Source organism: Dendrobates tinctorius, unplaced genomic scaffold, assembly GCF_039654945.1.
Source record: "Dendrobates tinctorius isolate UK_male_01 unplaced genomic scaffold, ASM3965494v1 ptg000143l, whole genome shotgun sequence".
Lineage (NCBI taxonomy): Eukaryota > Metazoa > Chordata > Amphibia > Anura > Dendrobatidae > Dendrobates > Dendrobates tinctorius.
Genome location: NW_027361810.1, coordinates 26,529,873 through 26,550,572, shown reverse-complemented (window position 1 = coordinate 26,550,572; position 20,700 = coordinate 26,529,873). Strand labels below are relative to the sequence as shown.

Sequence of the window (20,700 nt, the reverse complement as noted above, 5' to 3'; positions counted from 1 at the left end):
ATTTTGGTTCCAAAATTGTGCTGATGTAAAGTAAACATGTGGGAAATGTTAGTTATCAAGTTTTTTGTGTGCTGTATCTCTGTGATTTAAGGGCATAAAAATTCAAAGTTGGAAAATTGCGAAATTTTCAAAATTTTCGCCAAATTTCCGTTTTTCTCACAAATAAACGCAAGTTATTTGAATGAAATTTTACCACTAACATGAAGTACAATATGTCACGAGAAAACAATGTCAGAATCACCGGGATCCATGGAAGCGTTCCAGAGTTATGACCTCATAAAGGGACAGTGGTCAGAACTGTAAAAATTGGCCCGGTCATGAACGTGCAAACCACCCTTGGGGGTGAAGGGGATAAAACCAAAAATCCTTTTATTCCTTTTTTTCTGCACAGTAGATACTGAGCGCAAATTTTTTCACACACCATATAGAGGTGTACGCTCCTCACACACTACCGTGTACCGGCTGGTATCACAGACAAATACATGCTATATGTGTGTGACTCCGTAAAAAAATACACGGATATTAACATTTTTCCATACATACACCGTATAGAGGTGTCCGATTCTCAACCAGTATCTGATATTTGGTGTTTTTATTACGGTCACATCTACACAGAGTCAGCGTGTGTGTGACACTCCAGAAATACATATATGGACATTTCCATTTCTCCATACACCGTATTGACTGCTGTCCGATTATCAAACAGTATCGGATATCTGGTGTTCTTATTACGGTCAGTGCACATCTCCACAGAGTCAGCGTGTGTGTGTGACACTCCATAAATACAAATACGGACATTTCCATTTCTCCATACACCGTATTGACTACTGTCCGATTCTCTAACAGTATCAGATATCTGGTGTTCTTATTACAGTCAGTGCACATCTACACAGAGTCTGCATGTGTGTGTGACACTCCTTAAATACATATACGGACATTTCCATTTCTCCATACACGGTATTGAGCAGTCCGATTATCAAACAGTATCGGATATCTGCTGTTCTTATTACGGTCAGTGCACATCTCCACAGAGTCAGCGTGTGTGTGTGACACTCCTTAAATACATATACGGACATTTCCATTTCTCCATACACGGTATTGAGCAGTCCGATTATCAAACAGTATCAGATATCTGGTGTTCTTATTACGGTCAGTGCACATCTACACAGAGTCAGCATGTGTGTGTGACACTCTGTAAATACATATACGGACATTTCATTTTCTCCATACACCGTATTGACTGCTGTCCGATTATCAAACAGTATCGGATATCTGGTGTTCTTATTACGGTCACATCTACACAGAGTCAGCGTGTGTGTGTGACACTCCTTTAACACCTATACGGAGATTGACATTTTCACCAACAACGTATACAGCTGTACACTTCTGATACAGTACCGTATGTCTGCTTGTTGGATTATGGTCAAATACATACTGGGTGAGCGTCTGTGACTCACAAAATATATACGGAGAATTCACTTTTTACATACACCTTACACAGCTGTACGCTCCTCATACAGTACCATTTCTCTGCTGGTCTCTTTGGTACATTTTCCCAAACATGAGGAAGTATGGTGGAAGAGGCCGCGGACGTGGGCGGGGGGGCGCATCTGGTACTGATGGTGGTGGTGGTGCATCGGCTGGTTTTGGGAAAAGCATAATAGCAGCTAAGGAAGGAGGTGTTGAACCTGCATCATCATCTGGCACAAGAAGGCCTTTAAGTTTCCCTTTTCTGGGAGTAGGTAAACTGCTTTTAAAGCCGGAGCTTCAGGAACAGGTTTTGGCTTACATTGCCGAAACAGCCTCCAGCTCTATTGCATCCTCTTCTGAAGTTACAACAACTGCAAGCACGAGTCGTTAGTGCAGGCTTCTGGTCAGGAACAACACCTTTCCTTGTGTCCATCACCCACACCAAAAGTGAAGGATGCCGCAGCACACACTTCAGATTACTCCATGGAGCTCTTTTCACATACCATGCCTGGGTTATCAAGTCAAATTCTGAATTCCCCAGTCCAAGATGAATCTGACATGGAGTGCACTGATGCACAACCACTGCTAGATGATTCCGCTTGTTACGGAGGCGGAACACGCTTAAAAAAATATAAATAAACGTGTTCGCCGCCCGGGGTTCACCTTGCGGCAGGTGATATAACCGCTGCTAGAGAGGCAGAACACTATGGCGGTAATGTGCATGGGGTTAACTGCACCCTAAGTGCACAGAAGCGAGCTCTGTTATGCTCACAGAGCTGCAGACAAAAGAATAAAGTAATACGCTAAGTCTGTTAGGGGACACAGACAAACAGTGAAACTGTCACGGTATAAATAGTCACAGAAGTAGCCTCAAGCAGCAGGACTACTCCCTCTAGACCTACCGTGAAATCAGACAGGAGGCGTCGCAACTGCAAACGCGGAAAAACTGCAACCGCAGCGCGGTGTAAACGGAGCCACAGAGAAGACGCCGCAATCTCGCTGGCGCGATGCAGGACGCTAGCTGCTGAGAACGTATAGCTGGAGCGCGCAGACGCTAGCACTCCTACTGGCGGCTGCCCAATCACTCACACAGTCGTAATATCAGAGGGAAGGGGTTTCATAATAAGTCAGCCACCAGTCCAAGCATCCATCACCATACATACAGCAGCAGTATGAAAATACTAGCGCATGGCATAGCGGCCATGCACACTTTTTATAGCGTACGGGACCTGCCAGAAATCTCCAGAGCCCTGAGCTAAGCCAATGGAATCAGGAGCAGGACCTGAGCACCTGACTCCTGAACTCCAATGGGAGCTCATTCCAGGAGCAAGCTCAGAAGCTGGCTGAAAGGACTTAGCCTCTGGAGACAAATGTGAGGATCTGGATCTCTGCATAAGTATGGCAGGACACAGATTCCTAACATTACCCCCCCTCCTAAGGCCCCCTCCTCCCTGAGCCTTCCGGGCGACTGACCCGTGCCCTACGGTGGCACAGGGCTCAAACTCGTCCGAGGGTGAGCTTGGTGTCCAGGTAGGTGTTACAGTAACCCGCGACACCTGGAAGGCATCAGTGGAATCGAGGTCACCAGGTTTCAAGAGGGACACCTGGGAGATGGCAGGAGCGGGAATGACCAAGGCACGCCGCCGCGTGTCGGCAGATGTTAGGACGGTTAGGCTGAGCACAAAAGGTGCAAGCCTGAATAAATTTTTTTATGTCCCGAGCTCTATGGGGCCACCAATACGCATCAGCCAACAGTTTTGAGACCTGCATATAGCCCCGATGGTGGTGTGTGTTAGGCGCATGTGCCCAGGTGAGCACCTGAGCCCTGAGATGAGGAGGGACAAAGGTCTCAATAGCCGGTTCAGACTCCGACCTTTGCGTGGAGCCGGCTTCCGGAGAAACCGCACAGACATGGTGACAACCGCAGATGGATTCCTGGTCAGAGTCTGTATTAAAGTTAGTGCGAGACACCTCCATGGGCTCAGGAGGTAGAACCTCCGTCTCGTCTAGCTCAAGGGGTACAAAAAATTTGGGAGCAGAAACAGATTTGCGCTTGGAGTGAGCTCACTCCATACCGCGCTCCGAAAAACGGAGATCGATGCGTGAGGAGACTGAATTAGCTCTTCCAAGCTAGTGGGAATCTCTCTAGTAGAGAGAGCATCCTTCACATGCTCCGCTAGACCTCGCCAAAAAACGGGGATTAGGGCCTTATCGGACCATTCCAACTCGGACGCCAGTGTCCGAAAACGGACGGCATACTGGCTAACCGAGAGTGACCCCTGAGTAAGGGCGAGTAGCTGCAGGGACGTATCATGCGTGACCCGAGGACCGAGAAAAACTTGCCTGATGGCAGTCAGCAAGTTGGCCGCGGACCGAATCTCGGGGTCACCACGCTCCCACAGAGGCGTAGCCCATTCCAGCGCCTTGCCCGACAGTAGGGAGATAACAAAAGCCACCTTAGCCCGCTCCGTAGGGAATTGCGCAGCCAGCAGCTCTAGGTGTATCGAGCACTGGCTGATAAAACCCCTACAGGAGGCGCCATCCCCAGCATATTTATAGGGCAACGGGAGGCGGGTAACTGTTGGCGCAAGGGCGGATACGGACATACGCCCTACCGCGTCCGTAAGTGCCTGGACGGCAGCATCTGTAGCCTGCGCAGCTGCGAGAGACCTCTCAAGGGTAGCAAGACGAGCCTCGAGCTGACGCACAAGCTGTAACAGCTGCTGCTGATCTGCCATCTCTAGCCAGACCCTGGTGCTAGTATTATGTTACGGAGGCGGAACACGCTTAAAAAAATATAAATAAACGTGTTCGCCGCCCGGGGTCCACCGTGCGGCAGGTGATATAACCGCTGCTAGAGAGGCAGAACACTATGGCGGTAATGTGCATGGGGTTAACTGCAACCTAAGTGCACAGAAGCGAGCTCTGTTATGCTCACAGAGCTGCAGACAAAAGAATAAAGTGATACGCTAAGTCTGTTAGGGGACACAGACAAACAGCGAAACTGTCACGGTATAAATAGTCACAGAAGTAGCCTTAAGCAGCAGGACTACTCCCTCTAGACCTACCGTGAAATCAGACAGGAGGCGTCGCAACTGCAGACGCAGAAAAACTGCAACCGCAGCGTGGTGTGAACGGAGCCGCAGAGAAGACACCGCAATCTCGCTGGCGCGAAGCAGGACGCTAGCTGCTGAGAACGTATAGCTGGAGCGCGCAGACGCTAGCACTGCTACAGGTGGCTGCCCAATCACACACACAGTAATAATATCAGAGGGAAGGGGTTTCATAATAAGTCAGCCACCAGTCCAAGCATCCATCACCATACATACAGCAGCAGTATGAAAATACTAGCGCATGGCATAGCGGCCATGCGCACTTTTTATAGCGTACGGGACCTGCCAGAAATCTCCAGAGCCCTGAGCTAAGCCAATGGAATCAGGAGCAGGACCTGAGCACCTGACTCCTGAACTCCAATGGGAGCTCATTCCAGGAGCATGCTCAGAAGCTGGCTGAAAGGACTTAGCCTCTGGAGACAAATGTGAGGATCTGGATCTCTGCAAAAGTATGGCAGGACACAGATTCCTAACACCGCTGATACATTCACCCACAGCACTACATTCCTCTCGCACTCTGTAGAGCCAGAATGTGACATTGATGAAACTCAGGTGCCCCTTCCCGCATGCTATACCACCTTACACGGTGACACAGACGAAGGTGACACAGACGAAAAGTGCCGATTCCCTGAGCAGGTGGGGGGGTCCTACTCGTGGGCGACGGCAGTGGCACAGGGCCCCTCATAGCACGCAATAGTGTTTCTGCCAGTGGGAGGGCCCACTCGTCGTCAGACATACCATCATAATATATGGGGCCCTGTGCTAGTGCCGTCGCCCACAAGTGGGCCCCCCATGCTTGCTCAGGGCCACAGCACTTGCAATACTTACCTCTCCCTGCTCCACCGCCGTGACGTCTTCCGCGTTTCCTGACAGTGACATTCATGTTAGAGAGCGCATTGACATCACGTCTGTATGCCCTCAACCGAAACAGTACAAGTGCAGAGAGCTTGAAGATGGCAATGCTGAGGAGTCCAGAGTACAGCAGTGCCCAGCGAGGAGAGGTATTTAATTTTTTTAAATGTTGGGAGCATTTTTTGGGGAGAAATACACACTGGAGAATGAGATACGAGGCCCATCATACACTGGAGCATCATCCATTTGGCCCATCATATACTGGAGCATCCCAAATGGGGGACATCAGACACTGGAGCAGCATTTACGGGGCCCATTATACACTGGAGCATTAGAAATGGGGCCCATTATACAGTATATGGAGCATTATTTGGGCTCATAACACAGTGGAGCATCATGCATGGGGACCAACATATACTGTAGCATTATGTGGAGCTCATCATATACTGTATGGAACATTATATGGCGCCAATTATTCTGTATGGAGAAATATATGGGGCTCATTATTCTGTATGGCGCACTAGGTGGTGGCCGTAATACTGTATGGAGTAATATACTGTCCATTTTTTGAGCTATTGTAGAATTTAAAATAGATAATATCAGTCATGTGCTGTAAGAAGTGAAGTATTTTTCATTGTACTATACCTATATTTCTGTGTTGTATCGGAGCATTATGAATTGTGGTATGTGTTAAAAGGGCGCACTGACACTCTTTGGCCCAGGGCACACGAAAACCTTGCGCCAGCCCTATCCCCCCACAACTTTAGCCAAATAACCCCCAGTTTTCAATGCGTAAATATTATTATAAAGTAAATTAAGGTTGACAAGCTTCAGTAATAAGAATTGATGTCGTTGGCATTGAAATGGGCACTGTAGGTGTGTTTCCTGTCCTCCACTCCCTGCCGACTTTGCTTCCCCATTGACTTGCATTGGGTTTCGTGTTTTAGTCGGACCCCGACTTTTCCCCATAGTCGGCCAATTTCGTTCGACCCGACTTTTGAGAAAGTCGGGTTTCATGAAACACGACGCGACCCGAAAAAAGGCAAAGTCGCTCATCTCTAATCTCTACCTAATTATCTACCAGTCTGCGTGTCCATTCATCCATCCAACTATCTCATAAGCATCTATCTGTTTAACACATCTCAATTTCCATCTATCGACGTCTCTTGATATTGGGGATAGGGAAAATATATACTGTATATACTCGTGTATAAGCCGACCCATGTATAAGCCGACCCCCCTAATTTTGCCACAAAAAAACTGGGAAAACTTATTGACTCGCATATAAGCCTAGGGTTAAATGGTGGTCCAAGAAGATGCTCCATAGATAAAACCCCCCCATACGCTGCTGCACAAGGGTTAATGCTGGCCCAAGAAGATGCTCCATAAATACCCCCCATATGCTGCTGCACAAGGGTTAATGCTGTCCCATAAGATGCTCCATAAATACCCCCCATAGTATGCTGCTGCACAAGGGTTAATGCTGCTCCATAAATACTCCCTATATGCTGCTCCACAAGGGTTAATGCTGCCCCATAAGATGCTCTATAAATACCCCTTATTTGATGCTGTTGCTGCTGCAATAAAAAAAATGACATACTCACCTCTCCGTCGCTGGGGGGCCAGATGCCGGTGTCCTGAGCCCCTGGTAGTGGCGATATTCACCTGTCCCCGTTCCAAGCCGTGCACCGCTGTGTCTCCCAGATCTCTGCATTGACAGCAGAGGGCGCACACTGACTACGTCATCGCGCCCTCTGCCGTCACAGCAGGAGGACCCGAAGACACAGCAGTGCACGGCTTGGAACGGGGACAGGTGAATATCACTCTGCCCCGTCATACTCACCCCTCCTAGCGCAAGGTCTTCTCTGCAGCGGCAGCCCCTGCTTCTCTCTCTGCTATCTGCTTCCTGCATTCAGCTGATCACGTGGTACCACTCATTAAACTCATAAATATGCACATATTCATGAGTTTAATGAGCGGTACCACGTGACCACTGAATGCAGGAAGCAGACAGCAGAGGGAGACGCAGGGGCTGCAGAGAAGTGCCAGGAGAGGTGAGTATGGTCTCTGACACCCCCGCTCCCCCTCCCCTGCCCACCCCCGGTATATGACTCACGTATAAGCCGAGAGGGGGACTTTCAGCCCAAAAAAATGGGCTGAAAAATCTCGGCTTACACACGAGTATATACGGTATCTATCAATCTACCTTTTTATCTGTCTATCTAATATTATTCTATCTCATCTATATGTTTATCTAGATATTTTTTATCAAACTCTTTTTTTCTATCTCCTTCTCCTATCCATCTATTATCAATCTCAATTATTAATTTACGTTTCTATCTAAATTTAATCATCATCAGTCTCCATGAATTCAATTTAGTCTATCCATCTAAATTCTCGCTTATGTATTGTTTCTATTTATGAATCCATCAATCACTATCAACTCACTATTGTATTCTTTTTTGAGGTTGTTTCAAAATCTGTTTTTCCTTCTCTAGTATATACTATATACACTGTAATATACATGTAGAACAGGGTGGGCCATTTATGTGGATGCACCTAAATAAAATGGGAATGGTTGTTGGTATCAACTTCCTGTTTGTGGCACATTAGTATATGGGAGGGGGAAACTTTTCAAGATGGGTAGTGACCATGGCGGCCATTTTGAAGTCGGCTCTTTTGGATCCAAATTTATAAATCGCCCACCCAGGTGTATCCAAATAAATGGCCCACCCTGTAGTATACACTACAGTATACATATACTATAGTATATACTTTAAATACCATATTTAACTAGTTATCACCCACCTTACTACAACCCATTTTGTAAAAGTACATCGTTGGGTAGTGATGTCGGGGTGGCTTGATAATCAGTGCAGAGTTCAGACTTATGGACATGTGCATAGTATTGGTGCGTACGACCCCAGAGTTGTACAGACACATCCATGGGACTATCGTATGCTGTATACTGACATCAATGGAACAATGCCTTTGTAATACAGTACATACAGACTGCCTACAGCTTCATAGTACAATCGGCCTAGTTATGTGAGGACACGCTTACTGATTTTCTGTTTCTACATTTACAGGGGTGCTAGTAAGTTTAGTAATACAACTACATTAGAGAGAATAGTGAAGAAATAGGGAGGAAAAACACATTTAAAGTGTTGTCCCAACTGGATTACCCATTTTCAGAATGTATTTGCGCTAACGATCATCTGATTACATGGAAGAAGCTCAGGGCAACCAACACATTCCTACAGCGGCCACTGCTGGACAAGCATGGTATTACATGGCAACCTTGGCAGACTATGTAATGTATGGTAATGCTGAGTCCTCCAGAATAAGAGCTGATCTTCTTCAAGGATCTACAGTCTGACAAGTAGAGAGGATCCAAAGTGCTTTACCCCTCCCTTCCTTTATGACATGTGCATATTTCCAACTTTAGTATATGGATATGTCCCAATTGGACAACTCCTTTAAGTAATCAGGTGAATACACTATTTAGGGCTTACTATATGTGACTGTATAAAAATGACACACAATCTGGAAATTTCATTGAAATTACAACTTTGGTTTATACTCCTACATAAATGGGTAATTTATATCCACAGGTGTCCAAGGAATAATAACATTATGTTCCAAGTTTGTTTCCAAAATGTGAATTATTCATATTTCTGACAATCTGTGAAGTGCAAAAGAAATCTATATAGAGAGCAAGTAAACTAACAGGCTACACATTAACTAAGGCACAACCGGTTAATAAGATTAAAAAAAGTACAAATTAAAAAAAACATACCTCACCAAGAGAAAAGTAACGCCGCGGAATCTGGGAGTCCGGATAGATCGTCTCTAGGTACCAAGAAAATGGCTTACATTTCAGTCTTTTTCGAAGGGATTTCCTCTCCGTTACGTCCCCATAATCAACCTTGACAACACCTGGAACATTGGAAAAAAATATGTTTTTTGCATTAATGTTATTATCGCAAATGGTAAAGTATGAAAATTATTTCCCTGACCTCTGTGGGACAATGAGTATCGGAGCAAAATCCGTCACTACGAGGGTAAGCAATTGTAATTATCTGTATATTAGTGGTGTGGTTTCATGGTGTAACTGGTAGTCTGGAGCCCCCTATAACAGCAGTCTGGATGTGTAGTCTGGAGCACCCCTATAACAGCAGTCTGGATGTGTAGTCTGGAGCCCCCCTATAACAGCAGTCTGGATGTGTAGTGGGGAGCCCCTATAACAGCAGTCTGGATGTGTAGTCTGGAGCCCCCCTATAACAGCAGCCTGGATGTGTAGTCTGGAGCCCCCCTATAAAAGCAGTCTGAATGTGTAGCCCGGAGCCCCCTATAACAGCAGTCTGGATGTGTAGTCTGGAGCCCCCTATAACAGCAGTCTGGATGTGTAGTGGGGAGCCCCTATAACAGCAACCTGGATGTGTAGTCTGGAGCCCCCTATAACAGCAGTCTGGATGTGTAGTCTGGAGCACCCCTATAACAGCAGTCTGGATGTGTAGTGGGGAGCCCCTATAACAGCAGTCTGGATGTGTAGTCTGGAGCCCCCCTATAACAGCAGCCTGGATGTGTAGTCTGGAGCCCCCCTATAATAGCAGTCTGGATGTGCAGTCTGGAGCCCCCCTATAAAAGCAGTCTGAATGTGTAGCCCGGAGCCCCCTATAACAGCAGTCTGGATGTGTAGTCTGGAGCCCCCTATAACAGCAGTCTGGATGTGTAGTGGGGAGCCCCTATAACAGCAGCCTGGATGTGTAGTCTGGAGCCCCCTATTACAGCAGTCTGGATGTGTAGTCTGGAGCCCCCTATTACAGCAGTCTGGATGTGTAGTGGGGAGCCCCTATAACAGCAGTCTGGATGTATAGTCTGGAGCCCCCTATAACAGCAGGCTGGATGAGTAGTCTGGAGCCCCCCTATAATAGCAGTCTGGATGTGCAGTCTGGAGCTCCCCTGTAAAAGCAGTCAGAATGTGTAGTCTGGAGCCCCCCTATAATAGCAGTCTGGATGTTCAGTCTGAAGCGCCCCTATAAAAGCAGTCTGAATGTGTAGCCCGGAGCCCCCTATAACAGCAGTCTGGATGTGTAGTGGGGAGCCCCCTATAACAGCAGTCTGGATGTGTAGTCTGGAGCCCCCTATAACAGCAGTCTGGATGTGTAGTCTGAAGCCCCCTATAACAGCAGTCTGGATGTGTAGTGGGGAGCCCCTATAACAGCAGTCTGGATGTGTAGTGGGGAGCCCCCTATAACAGCAGTCTGGATGTGTAGTCTGAAGCCCCCTATAACAGCAGTCTGGATGTGTAGTGGGGAGCCCCTATAACAGCAGTCTGGATGTGTAGTCTGAAGCCCCCTTTAACAGCAGTCTGGATGTGTAGTCTGGAGCCCCCTATAACAGCAGTCTGGATGTGTAGTCTGGAGCCCCCTATAACAGCAGTCTGGATGTGTAGTCTGGAGCCCCCTATAACAGCAGTCTGGATGTGTAGTCTGGAGCCCCCTATAACAGCAGTCTGGATGTGTAGTCTGGAGCCCCCTATAACAGCAGTCTGGATGTGTAGTCTGAAGCCCCCCATAACAGCAGTCTGGATGTGTAGTCTGGAGCCCCCTATAACAGCAGCCTGGATGTGTAGTCTGAAGCCCCCCGTAACAGCAGTCTGGATGTGTAGTCTGGAGCCCCCTATAACAGCAGCCTGGATGTGTAGTCTGGAGCCCCCCTATAACAGCAGCCTGGATGTGTAGTCTGGAGCCCCCCTATAACAGCAGTCTGAATGTGTAGCCCGGAGCCCCCTTTACCAGCAGTCTGGATGTGCAGTCTGGAGCCCCCCCCCTATAACAGCAGCCTGGAGCGCCCCCTATGAAAAATAAAAAATAATAATCCGGCACTCAAAAGATCAAATGCTGATAATGAATATTTTTATTTTATTTCAGAGGGCATAATCCAAAAAAAACGTGACGTTTCGGTCTATTCATTGACCTTCATCAGACGGTTTAAGATAGAAGCCCATTAGAAGAGAGAAAAAAAAAAAAAATGCGCTCATCGGCTCCCACCCGTTACTGCACAGCATTTCTGCACCAGATTGTCTTCTATGATCTACTCATGATTCTCCGGTGTTTTTTTTTTTGTTTTTTTTTTCTCTCTTCTAATGGGCTTCTATCTTAAACCGTCTGATGAAGGTCAATGAATAGACCGAAACGTCACATTTTTTTTGGATTATGCCCTCTGAAATAAAATAAAAATATTCATTAATCAGCATTTGATCTTTTGAGTGCCGGATTATTATTTTTTATATTGATTAAGGATTGGTTACCCTTATCCGGGCACCACCAAAATTTGAGGAGTGACGTGTCATTATATTTTGTGGAGCGCCCCCTATGGCCTAGCTGTGTAGGAAGCTGCTGTATGTAGTAATTATCGGAATATTCTCTATGTCTTATACGATAAATATGTTACATATTATTACAGTTTGTGAATATTGAAGTCGTTTCTCCGCGTCCGTCTGCCTCGTTCATTGTGCGCTAGAATCTCTAATGAAACTTTAAATATGTTGTCTACAACTATGCAGCGACCTAAACAAACACTTCATTATACATGGAATAGTTTGATGTCTCAGTGATGGCGAATGCAATTTTAATGAAACCCACTGATACAAGAGAGCTGTAAACGGCAGACGTGATGGGCGCCCTCTCTAATTGCATTGTCCATGGATTTGTGTTCGCCTTTCTAATCCATACGTCTTTGTTCTCGTTAATCTTTTTTTGATGTTGCATTCTTTTTAGATCCTTCCATTTATCTCTTAGAAGACAGAAGTAGGATGAAAACGAGTCAATTTCCATTAACGAGCTTATGTTTTCTGCTGTCTCGCTGCTTGGTTACCAAGACGTAGCATAAAAATATAACAGCAAAGAGACAGAAGACGAGGTATCGAGCCACTAAATCTGCGGGAACTCGATTCATTTCTACATGAGAAGAGAATTTCCGTAAGGTCGACATGAAAGCCGTTTTGAAGGGGTTTTAATAAATGAAAATATTTTTTAAATCACATGAAGCCTTAAAAATCCGATGTGGAAGATCCAACATCCTATGTGAAGCGGCTGGTAGTCCCAATGACGATACTTTCAAATTCTGAGGTGAACACATACCCTTGATACGAAATGTGCAGCCACAATGGGACCCAAGAAATAATGGGACCCAATTCCACCTCCAAAGCAAGGGCATTGTGTATGTGTCCACCCCTGCAAGATCCAATCCTCAGCCGCATCATTGGGACCTCCAATGAGTTTTCACCAATCATCCAAAAATGGGGCTGAACTGCACATTTTTTATGGAAGGAAGCCCATGACTTAGGGATTGAAATTTCAAGATGGAGCATCAAGAAGTGAGAATTCAGAAGACTGGAAAAGAAATGGATGATTCACCAGAATTGATAAAAATTTAATAAAAACAAATGGCGTTTCGCCTTTAACCAGCCTTCCTCAGGTGTCAGATGGCTGACTGTGAAATAAAGCGGGATAATACACATGGATGCGCTAGTAACCCACCCAGAATAAACCGCATTGTCAAGTCAAAACAGAGCTTCAAACCTCCATATATATAAAATTAAAGGGGTTATCACCCACAAACAATGTTTATCACCTTTCCATTTGGTCCAGCCAGCAATCCAGAGAACAGAGCTCCAGAAGCTATAGAATAGGGCTCTGTCTATGGGACTGAGGGAGAAGGCCGAGTACAGAGTTTAGCTTTTTCCTGAAGTCCCATAATCAATGAATGGACCAGAAATTGAGCATTTCCACCTCCTCTCCATTCAAGATGGGGTTCTTTAGGGCTAAAGTTCTCAGTGTATTCAGAGCCTTGTGCTCTGGATTGCTGGGGTACTAGTAGTGCAGTCATACCCCCCAGCAATCAGCAAGTTACTTCTTGCTGTTCCTGCTGATGGTGGATAACTTGTAATTTTAGGAAATCCCCCTTAAAGAGATCATATGACCAGGTCAAAAGAGGTTGTGTTTTATCTTGTCTTATTTCTGCTGTCCCCCCGAGTAATTTGTTTTTTACTTTTTTAAAATCGGCCATACGGATTGAGAGATGGTCATTTTTATTGAGTGCTACCTTCACAGGCTTTGCCAAGGGGGCAAGGCTGACAGATTCTCTGTGGGCGTGTCTTTAGGCATTATTACCCTGTAAGTCACACCCCTTTTGTAAAGACCATAAAAACGATCACTAAATAAAAAAGTTCATATCTCTGAAACAGTAAGGCGGATTTAAAAAAAATAAAAAGTATAACACTCAATAGAGCAGGGGGAGTAAAATAAGATTTAAAAATCGGCTACTTTTGAACCGATAACATTATCCTTTAAGTGATGAAATTTGAGCTGTCTGTAGCCACCACTAGAGGGAGCTTACAAATTTACTCCTTACATTTCAGCATTCTCAACCATGGCTATGTAGAGGATTTGGAGCTCCGGATGAGAAAAACTGAGCTCAGAATTAGAACACATTCAAGATCTATAATTTATCAGAACAGAATGTCGGACCTAAAATCATGGTGCATTAATCATTAAGAACTGACCTTCAAATGGTTAACCAACAGCCGAGGAACCCCCTGATGATGGTTTATTTTTAACGTTGTAGATGCAAACTGGAGAAAATTAATTCTGCATCCCATTCAGGCATTTCTGTCAGTTAATTAAATTTTAATTTTCTCACCAATATGGAGATTTTTATTAAAGCATTGACAAGTAACATCGAACGAAAATTACTTTTGAGTCCCTCATGCCCCAACGCAGAAACCCTTGGTACCGAAACCCGCTCGTTGGCAGCGCACTATATACTTAATTGGGACTCAGTGGGAGGTGAAACTAGTACAAAACATTATGGTGGAGCACTAATCAATGCCGAATACTTTTTTTTTGTTAATAAACAAGTTACTATTCATATTCTTCATGTCTAAGCAACACCACCCTAATGAGGAGAAATAGCAAGTATCAACTGGTCGTGAAACGCGTCTAGGCATGAAGATTTTACCAACACTTTATGAAGGATCCCTAAATCTCGCCTCTTTACTCGTGCTATGAGAATGGGAAATTTCTATTCATGTGTATTAAAAACAGAGGTATATACAGTATATATTTATATAACTTAGATACTGTGTAATATATTGATACTGATAAAATATTAATATTTATAGATATAATGAATTGGCAAGTCTTCAAAATTGGATTTAGATTGATAAGAGAAATTACAGAATTACCGTAATTTTTACGTAATTAGCAATTTCTAAGTACAAGGCGCCCATATGGCCACCAAAGTTACACAAAAGTTGCCTCCCAAAACTAAAAAAGCACTACAGTGGTGGCCAGAAGTTTTGACAATGACACAAATTTAGTTTTTTAAAAAAGTTTTCTGCTTGAATGTCTTTAGATCAGAGGCAGATGATGTCCTATGCCAGGTATCCTTCAAAGCCCGATGTAGAGCACAACAGAGTTCACCGGAATGGGGTGAACGGGGCAGAGCCTGGACCCGGGACAGATGTGTAACAAATCCTGACTGATGACCACCCATTCTTCCCTAATCAGTTCTGGGAATTTATCGCAATATCTATGATTTGGTTTGTCCACCCACTTTTTCAGGGTTGACCAAAGGTTTTATTGGGATTGAAATCTACGCAGTTTCCTGGCCAATGACCCAAAATAACAAAATTTTGTTCACTGAGCCACTTAGTTATCACTTTCACTTTGTGACATGGTGTCCATTATGCTGGAAAAAAGACTTGTTCAACAACATATGCTCCTGGATCATTGGGAGACGTTGCCCTTGGAGGATTAATAGAGCCCATTCTTTATTCAATGAAATGTTCTTAAGTAATATTGTGAGTGAGTCCCCTCCATGGATGAGAAGCCACCACACATGAAAGGTCTCAGGAGGCTTTACTGTTAGCATGGCACAGGATTCATATTAGCGCCTCATCTTTTCTTCTCCAGACAAGTATTCTTCTAAATGTCCCAAACAGTCTGAAGGGGGCTTCATCAGAGAAAATAACTTTACCCCTGTCCTCCCTGCATAATATCAGCCTGTCCTTGATGCTTTTCTTGGAGAGAAGTGGCTTCTTTGTTGCCCTTCTTTACACCAGGCCAGCCGGCAAAAGCTTTCGCCTGACTGTAAGCTCAGATGCCCTGCAACCTGCCTGCTGTCATTCCTGAGCAAGCTCTGCACTGCTGTTGCACCAATCCTGTGGCTGAATCCTCTTTTGGAGACGTTCCTTGGAATTGCTGAACTTTCTTAAGTGCCCTAAAGATTTTTTTGCAGCATTGCTATTAAACCTCTCTCTTTGAAGTCCTTGATGATCCAATGGTTAATTTAAGGGTAATTTTACAAGCAGCAATGTCCTTGTCTGTAAAGCCCTATTTCAGGCACCGCAATGGTGAATACATGTGTTTCCTTAAAGGTGACCATGGTTAACAGAAGAAGACAATAATTCCAAACACCAGCTGCCTTTTAAAGTTACTAGTCTGCTGTTATAAATCAATCAATATGACAAAGTGATATCAGCTGCCTTGTCCTCATTAACACTTTCTCCTGAGCTGCCAAGAAGATCACTAAAATGATGTAAGCAGGTCATTTTTTGACATTAGGTGGAAATGGAGTTTTGTGGTTAAATTAATTATCATGTCAAAAATGATTTTGCAGTTTCATGCTATTTAAATTAATCTGCTAACCCTTTGTATTAATGTAAATGTATTAATGCAAATTTCCATTATAAAAACTGAAGCAGCAAACTTTGTGAAAACCAAAATTTTGGGTTGTTTTACAACTTTTGGCCAAGACAGTGTATTAAAGAGTAATGTAAAATTATATTAAAAGTGGCTTAACTTGTGTGGAAGTTCTGTATTTCTGCATATGCAGCATTTGCCCAAGAGGTGGTGCTGTTTATCTATAGTTTTCCGCTGGATGAAAGGTTTTACAGCACAAAACGGAGATTCTGATGTCTTCACTTTCCTCCTGCTGTCAATCAATCCCTGTCCTTATTAGATTTAAGGATTTCACTTTTCTGCTATAGATTTTCATTTCTGAGAAAGCTGCCATGAATATAAGAATCACTGCTGCCAGAAGGAGCCAGACTAGTGACATCCAAGACACAACCAAGGCTCAAAGCAACAGGAGGAAGAAGGACACATATTTCCACAAGCAGCTTAATAAAAAGATATTGGATATATAGATATAGGAATCCATGGTAAATAAGAGGTATGTACGGAGCCCTGTACTATATGCAATATACATGCACAGCTGGAAAGATTAAAAGGGATATTCCAGTTAAAAATGTAAAAGTTTTTTTTTCTAATGCTATGATATCAATTACTTATCCTGAAAGCACGTTAAGTTCTGCTCTGCGAAAAGGATCTGTCATCAGTATTTACCTGCAGCCATGGTGCAGGAGGAGGTGGAAAAACTTTTTTATTCTCTCCCCACGTCCGAAAAAAATTGGTGCCACCCTGATAAAGTTCTGATTGGAAAAATCACACTGTTTTTCTCGTATGTGGAGAAAACGATCATGCGGGTGACCCTACCCTGACAAGAAGTGCAGTTGCAGGGAGAAAATGAAGTTGTTTTCTCCCTGCAGCCATCAATGTGACATGAAGGCAGTCAGTGATTTTTACACAGAGAATTAAAAGTAAAAAAAGTTTTTTTTTTTTTTTTAAATATTTGGTTTTGCCTCTTGTGTAACTAACTGCCCTAACTAATTGTTTTTGCCATTTGTATCCCACATCCTAAATGCAAACATGAAACCAAAAAAATCTAGATCGCAGGATCATTATTTCTCGGTCGGTTTCCTTACTCCCCTTCCAAATAATGGAATGGAAAAGAATTAAGTAAGTCGTATGGATTCTGATATGGTTGATGATCATAACCAGAGCTCATACTGCGACAAAAATCCGAGATATAAACCTATAGACTAAAAATAGGAAAATTATAGATCTTGGAAGATGGGGATAAAAAATTGAAAGTTAAATGGGTTCTGTAGTCTAGGGCCTGCATGGACCTGGAGCGGCCTTGTATCTTAAAATACTGTAGAATTCTCACACAATCTATTAGTAAATAGAATAAAAAAGCTGAATACGCCTTTAATTATAGAAATGATGGGTTCTGCATCACCACCTGCTGGTTACGGCCAGTATTGCAAAATGGGAAACAGGAGCTGATTATACAATTCACGTGTGAGGTTCGGTGACGCTTTCATTATCCAAAGAAGGAGAAATAGCGCAATGTTTAGTAACAATCGCTTCTTCCTCTAGGACGTTTCCAGCGTGTTTTCTAATATTATGCCAAATACACTCAACGCTGAAGTAGATTCACGAGAGCGAGCTAATCTCCGCCACGCAATTACTACAGATCTTTACAGCTCCTTCGGCTGTTTGTAGCAGTGCCAAGCTTTCAAGAATAAATCAAGTTTCAATTAAAAGAAGAAAAAAAAAGTTTAATTTTAACTTTCAGAAACATATTTAGATTTAAAGGGAAACTACTCAAAGATAAGGCAACGATGAAATACTGATTCTGAAAAGTATAGAATAATGATAATACTAATACTAATAATGATAATAATGATGATAATAATGAAAACAATAATAGTAATGATGATTATAATAGTGATAATAATGATAATAATAATGATGATGATAATAACAATAACAATAATAATAATGCTGATTATAATAATAGTGATAATAACAATGATAATAATAATAATGATAATAGCAATAATGATGATAATAATAATGATAACAATGATCATAATAATGATAATGATGATGATAATAATAATGATAATAATAATAATTAATTACAATTCTTCTATACTTTTCACCATTGCTTTATCTTTGAGTAGTCTCCCTTTAAATTAAAATAATATAATATTATAATCTTACTATAAATATATTATAATTATAATATATTAAATAGTTCTAAAAATCTGTTTAAAGCTATTTATAATAGAAGGGTTTTTTCTAAGAAGGTATATTCTTCCTGTATCCCTATGTAAGGGGGTCGACGAGGCAGCGGGTACCTGCATGCTGGGTCCAGAACTAGAGAGGCTGCATCCACTGTTCCCGGGGGGGAAGCCTGAGTGAGGCAGACCTCCCTGTTTCCTGGGAGACGCTCTAGAGAGGAGGGGCTTCCTGCTGTCAGAGGGGGGCGGAAGAGGAGAAAGAAAAAGCGCACGACGGAGGTCAGTTTGGTGCCAGGGCAGAGCAGTGCAGAGTCAGGTGAGCGGTGCACTCCGCTCCCCTCCCTGCCAGAGAGTACAGGGCCATTGACAGGCCGTGCTCCAGCCGACCAGGAACATAGGGGCTGCTCTGCTGAGAGACTTGGAGTGCCCAGCAGCAATACGAAAAGTGGGACTGCCGCCAGCAGAGCCATGCCGTGCAGAGCCGTGCCAGCAGAGCAGAGCCAAGCTGGGCGCTATATCAACAAGAGAGAGGGGTGCTCCATCCGGGGAGCACCTGCACCACACAGACCAGTGACTGCCGTCACCCGCCACCAACACCAGGGACAAGAGAGAAGGAGTCGTACAAGGTGTGCCTGGTGACCACCATAGAGCCAGGTGTCAGGCGCTTCAGGATCATGAGTACCACGCACGTGCCGCCTGAAAGAGACCAGGAGAGTGACCGTTATTTTACATCCCGACTCTGCGAGTGAATGGCGGCCCAGACACTTGTGACCTGACTTTGCCAGCGTATGTTAGCGGAGCCATGCTGGGCTCATGCAGAACAGTGGTCCTCATCGTTATTTAGCCACTGTAGTATATGGACTAGGGGCGGTGGAAGGTACCGGAGACCGACCACTGTCACCAGAAGAAGGGATATCGTTGTGTGCTGAACCCCCTTTAATAAAGACACCGTACCAGCCGTTGCAGGCGCCATTGAGTTCCCAGCAGGAATTACAGTTTGCAGAACTTCTGACACCAGCGAGACACAGGAACCCGTGACTTTCACTGTTACCGCCATGAAATATACCGTTGTATTGCAACTTGTCATATCCTTCTACAACTTACATTGTTTAACCCCTTGTTAACCCTCTGTCTCCCTGCGTGGAGTTATCCTCTGTAAATAAATCTGTTAACCCTTGCTCTGCCTCCCGTCCATCACTGCATCCGGCAACCTGCTTACAACTATGACAACACTTCCTGTCAATGTGCTCCTTATTAACTACACTTTATAGTAACCATTTTTTTTTACTTTTTTATTTATTTATTTATTTTAGCTATGCTATAAAAAAAATAATTAAATTTAATGAGGGGCTACAAGACCAAATGCCTCTATGATAAAAAAAGTTAAAAAAAGAAAGTGACGTTTTGGGGTTGCATTTAAGGGGTTATCCGGTCTAAGGTGATAAGTCTGCAGTCACTCTGTGTGACTGCAGACTAGTGAATCACCGCAGCACGCGCTCTGTGTCTGAGCCGGGAATGATGGTGATGTATACGATATGCATACTCCTGGGCAGAACCCAGTAGCATCGACCCACTTGAGTCGTCCATAGGGGAGCACAGGTCATAGAAAGCTGAATAAATGACACCTTGATTTCTGAGATTTGATGTCTTATTTTAGAGAAATCCACATTTTTATTAATATGTAAATGATCTGTTAAGATCTATGGGCCGGACATAGATCTCCTTGAGAATCTGCTTTGATCCTACTCACAGATTCCTTTTAAAATGGTTGACTCATGAAGAAGGCCTCTGGACTTCATTAAGGAATTCCCCTGCTAGAAAAATAAACTCGTGAAACTACTGCATGGACAGCAATACATATGAATGGTCAACATGCAACACTACATCCTGCCTGTAGAGGCCACTGCAGGAAAAATGAACAGTTAGCAGCAGTTAATCACTGGCGAACAGCTGATAGCCATTGTGATATCCAACTAAAAAGAGATTGCCTTAATGGAACTACTGCATATTATACTAGCTTTCCTCCATAAACCTTCTTTACCCCTTGAAGCACCAGCCATAAAAGTCTATTGCACGTTGCATTTATATCAGGTGCTAGATACCCTTCAAAAAATAAATTTGCCTCCTCCCCCTTGTCTGTAATAGAGAGATATTACCCATGAAAATAATTCACTTAATTAATGTGATTTATCTTGTCGTGATTCTCATGAATATATACAGGCTGGGAAATATAGGCATGTGAACATAAATAAAAAAAAAAACTTAATTAAAAGAAAATATGATTTGTTCTGTACCTGACAGATGGATAGTTAGAAAGTTAAA

The 20,700-nt window shown here is 43.8% G+C and overlaps 1 protein-coding gene across 3 annotated transcripts in view; it reads right to left on the bottom strand.

Moving 5' to 3' along the window:
- Positions 1-20,700, bottom strand: part of GALNT13 (polypeptide N-acetylgalactosaminyltransferase 13) — a 317,796-nt gene that overhangs the window by 73,927 nt on the left and 223,169 nt on the right. For all 3 annotated transcript variants that reach the window (XM_073545639.1, XM_073545641.1, XM_073545640.1), the window contains exon 8: positions 9,235-9,374. In XM_073545639.1, the coding sequence (XP_073401740.1) occupies positions 9,235-9,374 (140 nt within the window). The remainder of the gene's footprint in view (positions 1-9,234; positions 9,375-20,700) is intronic.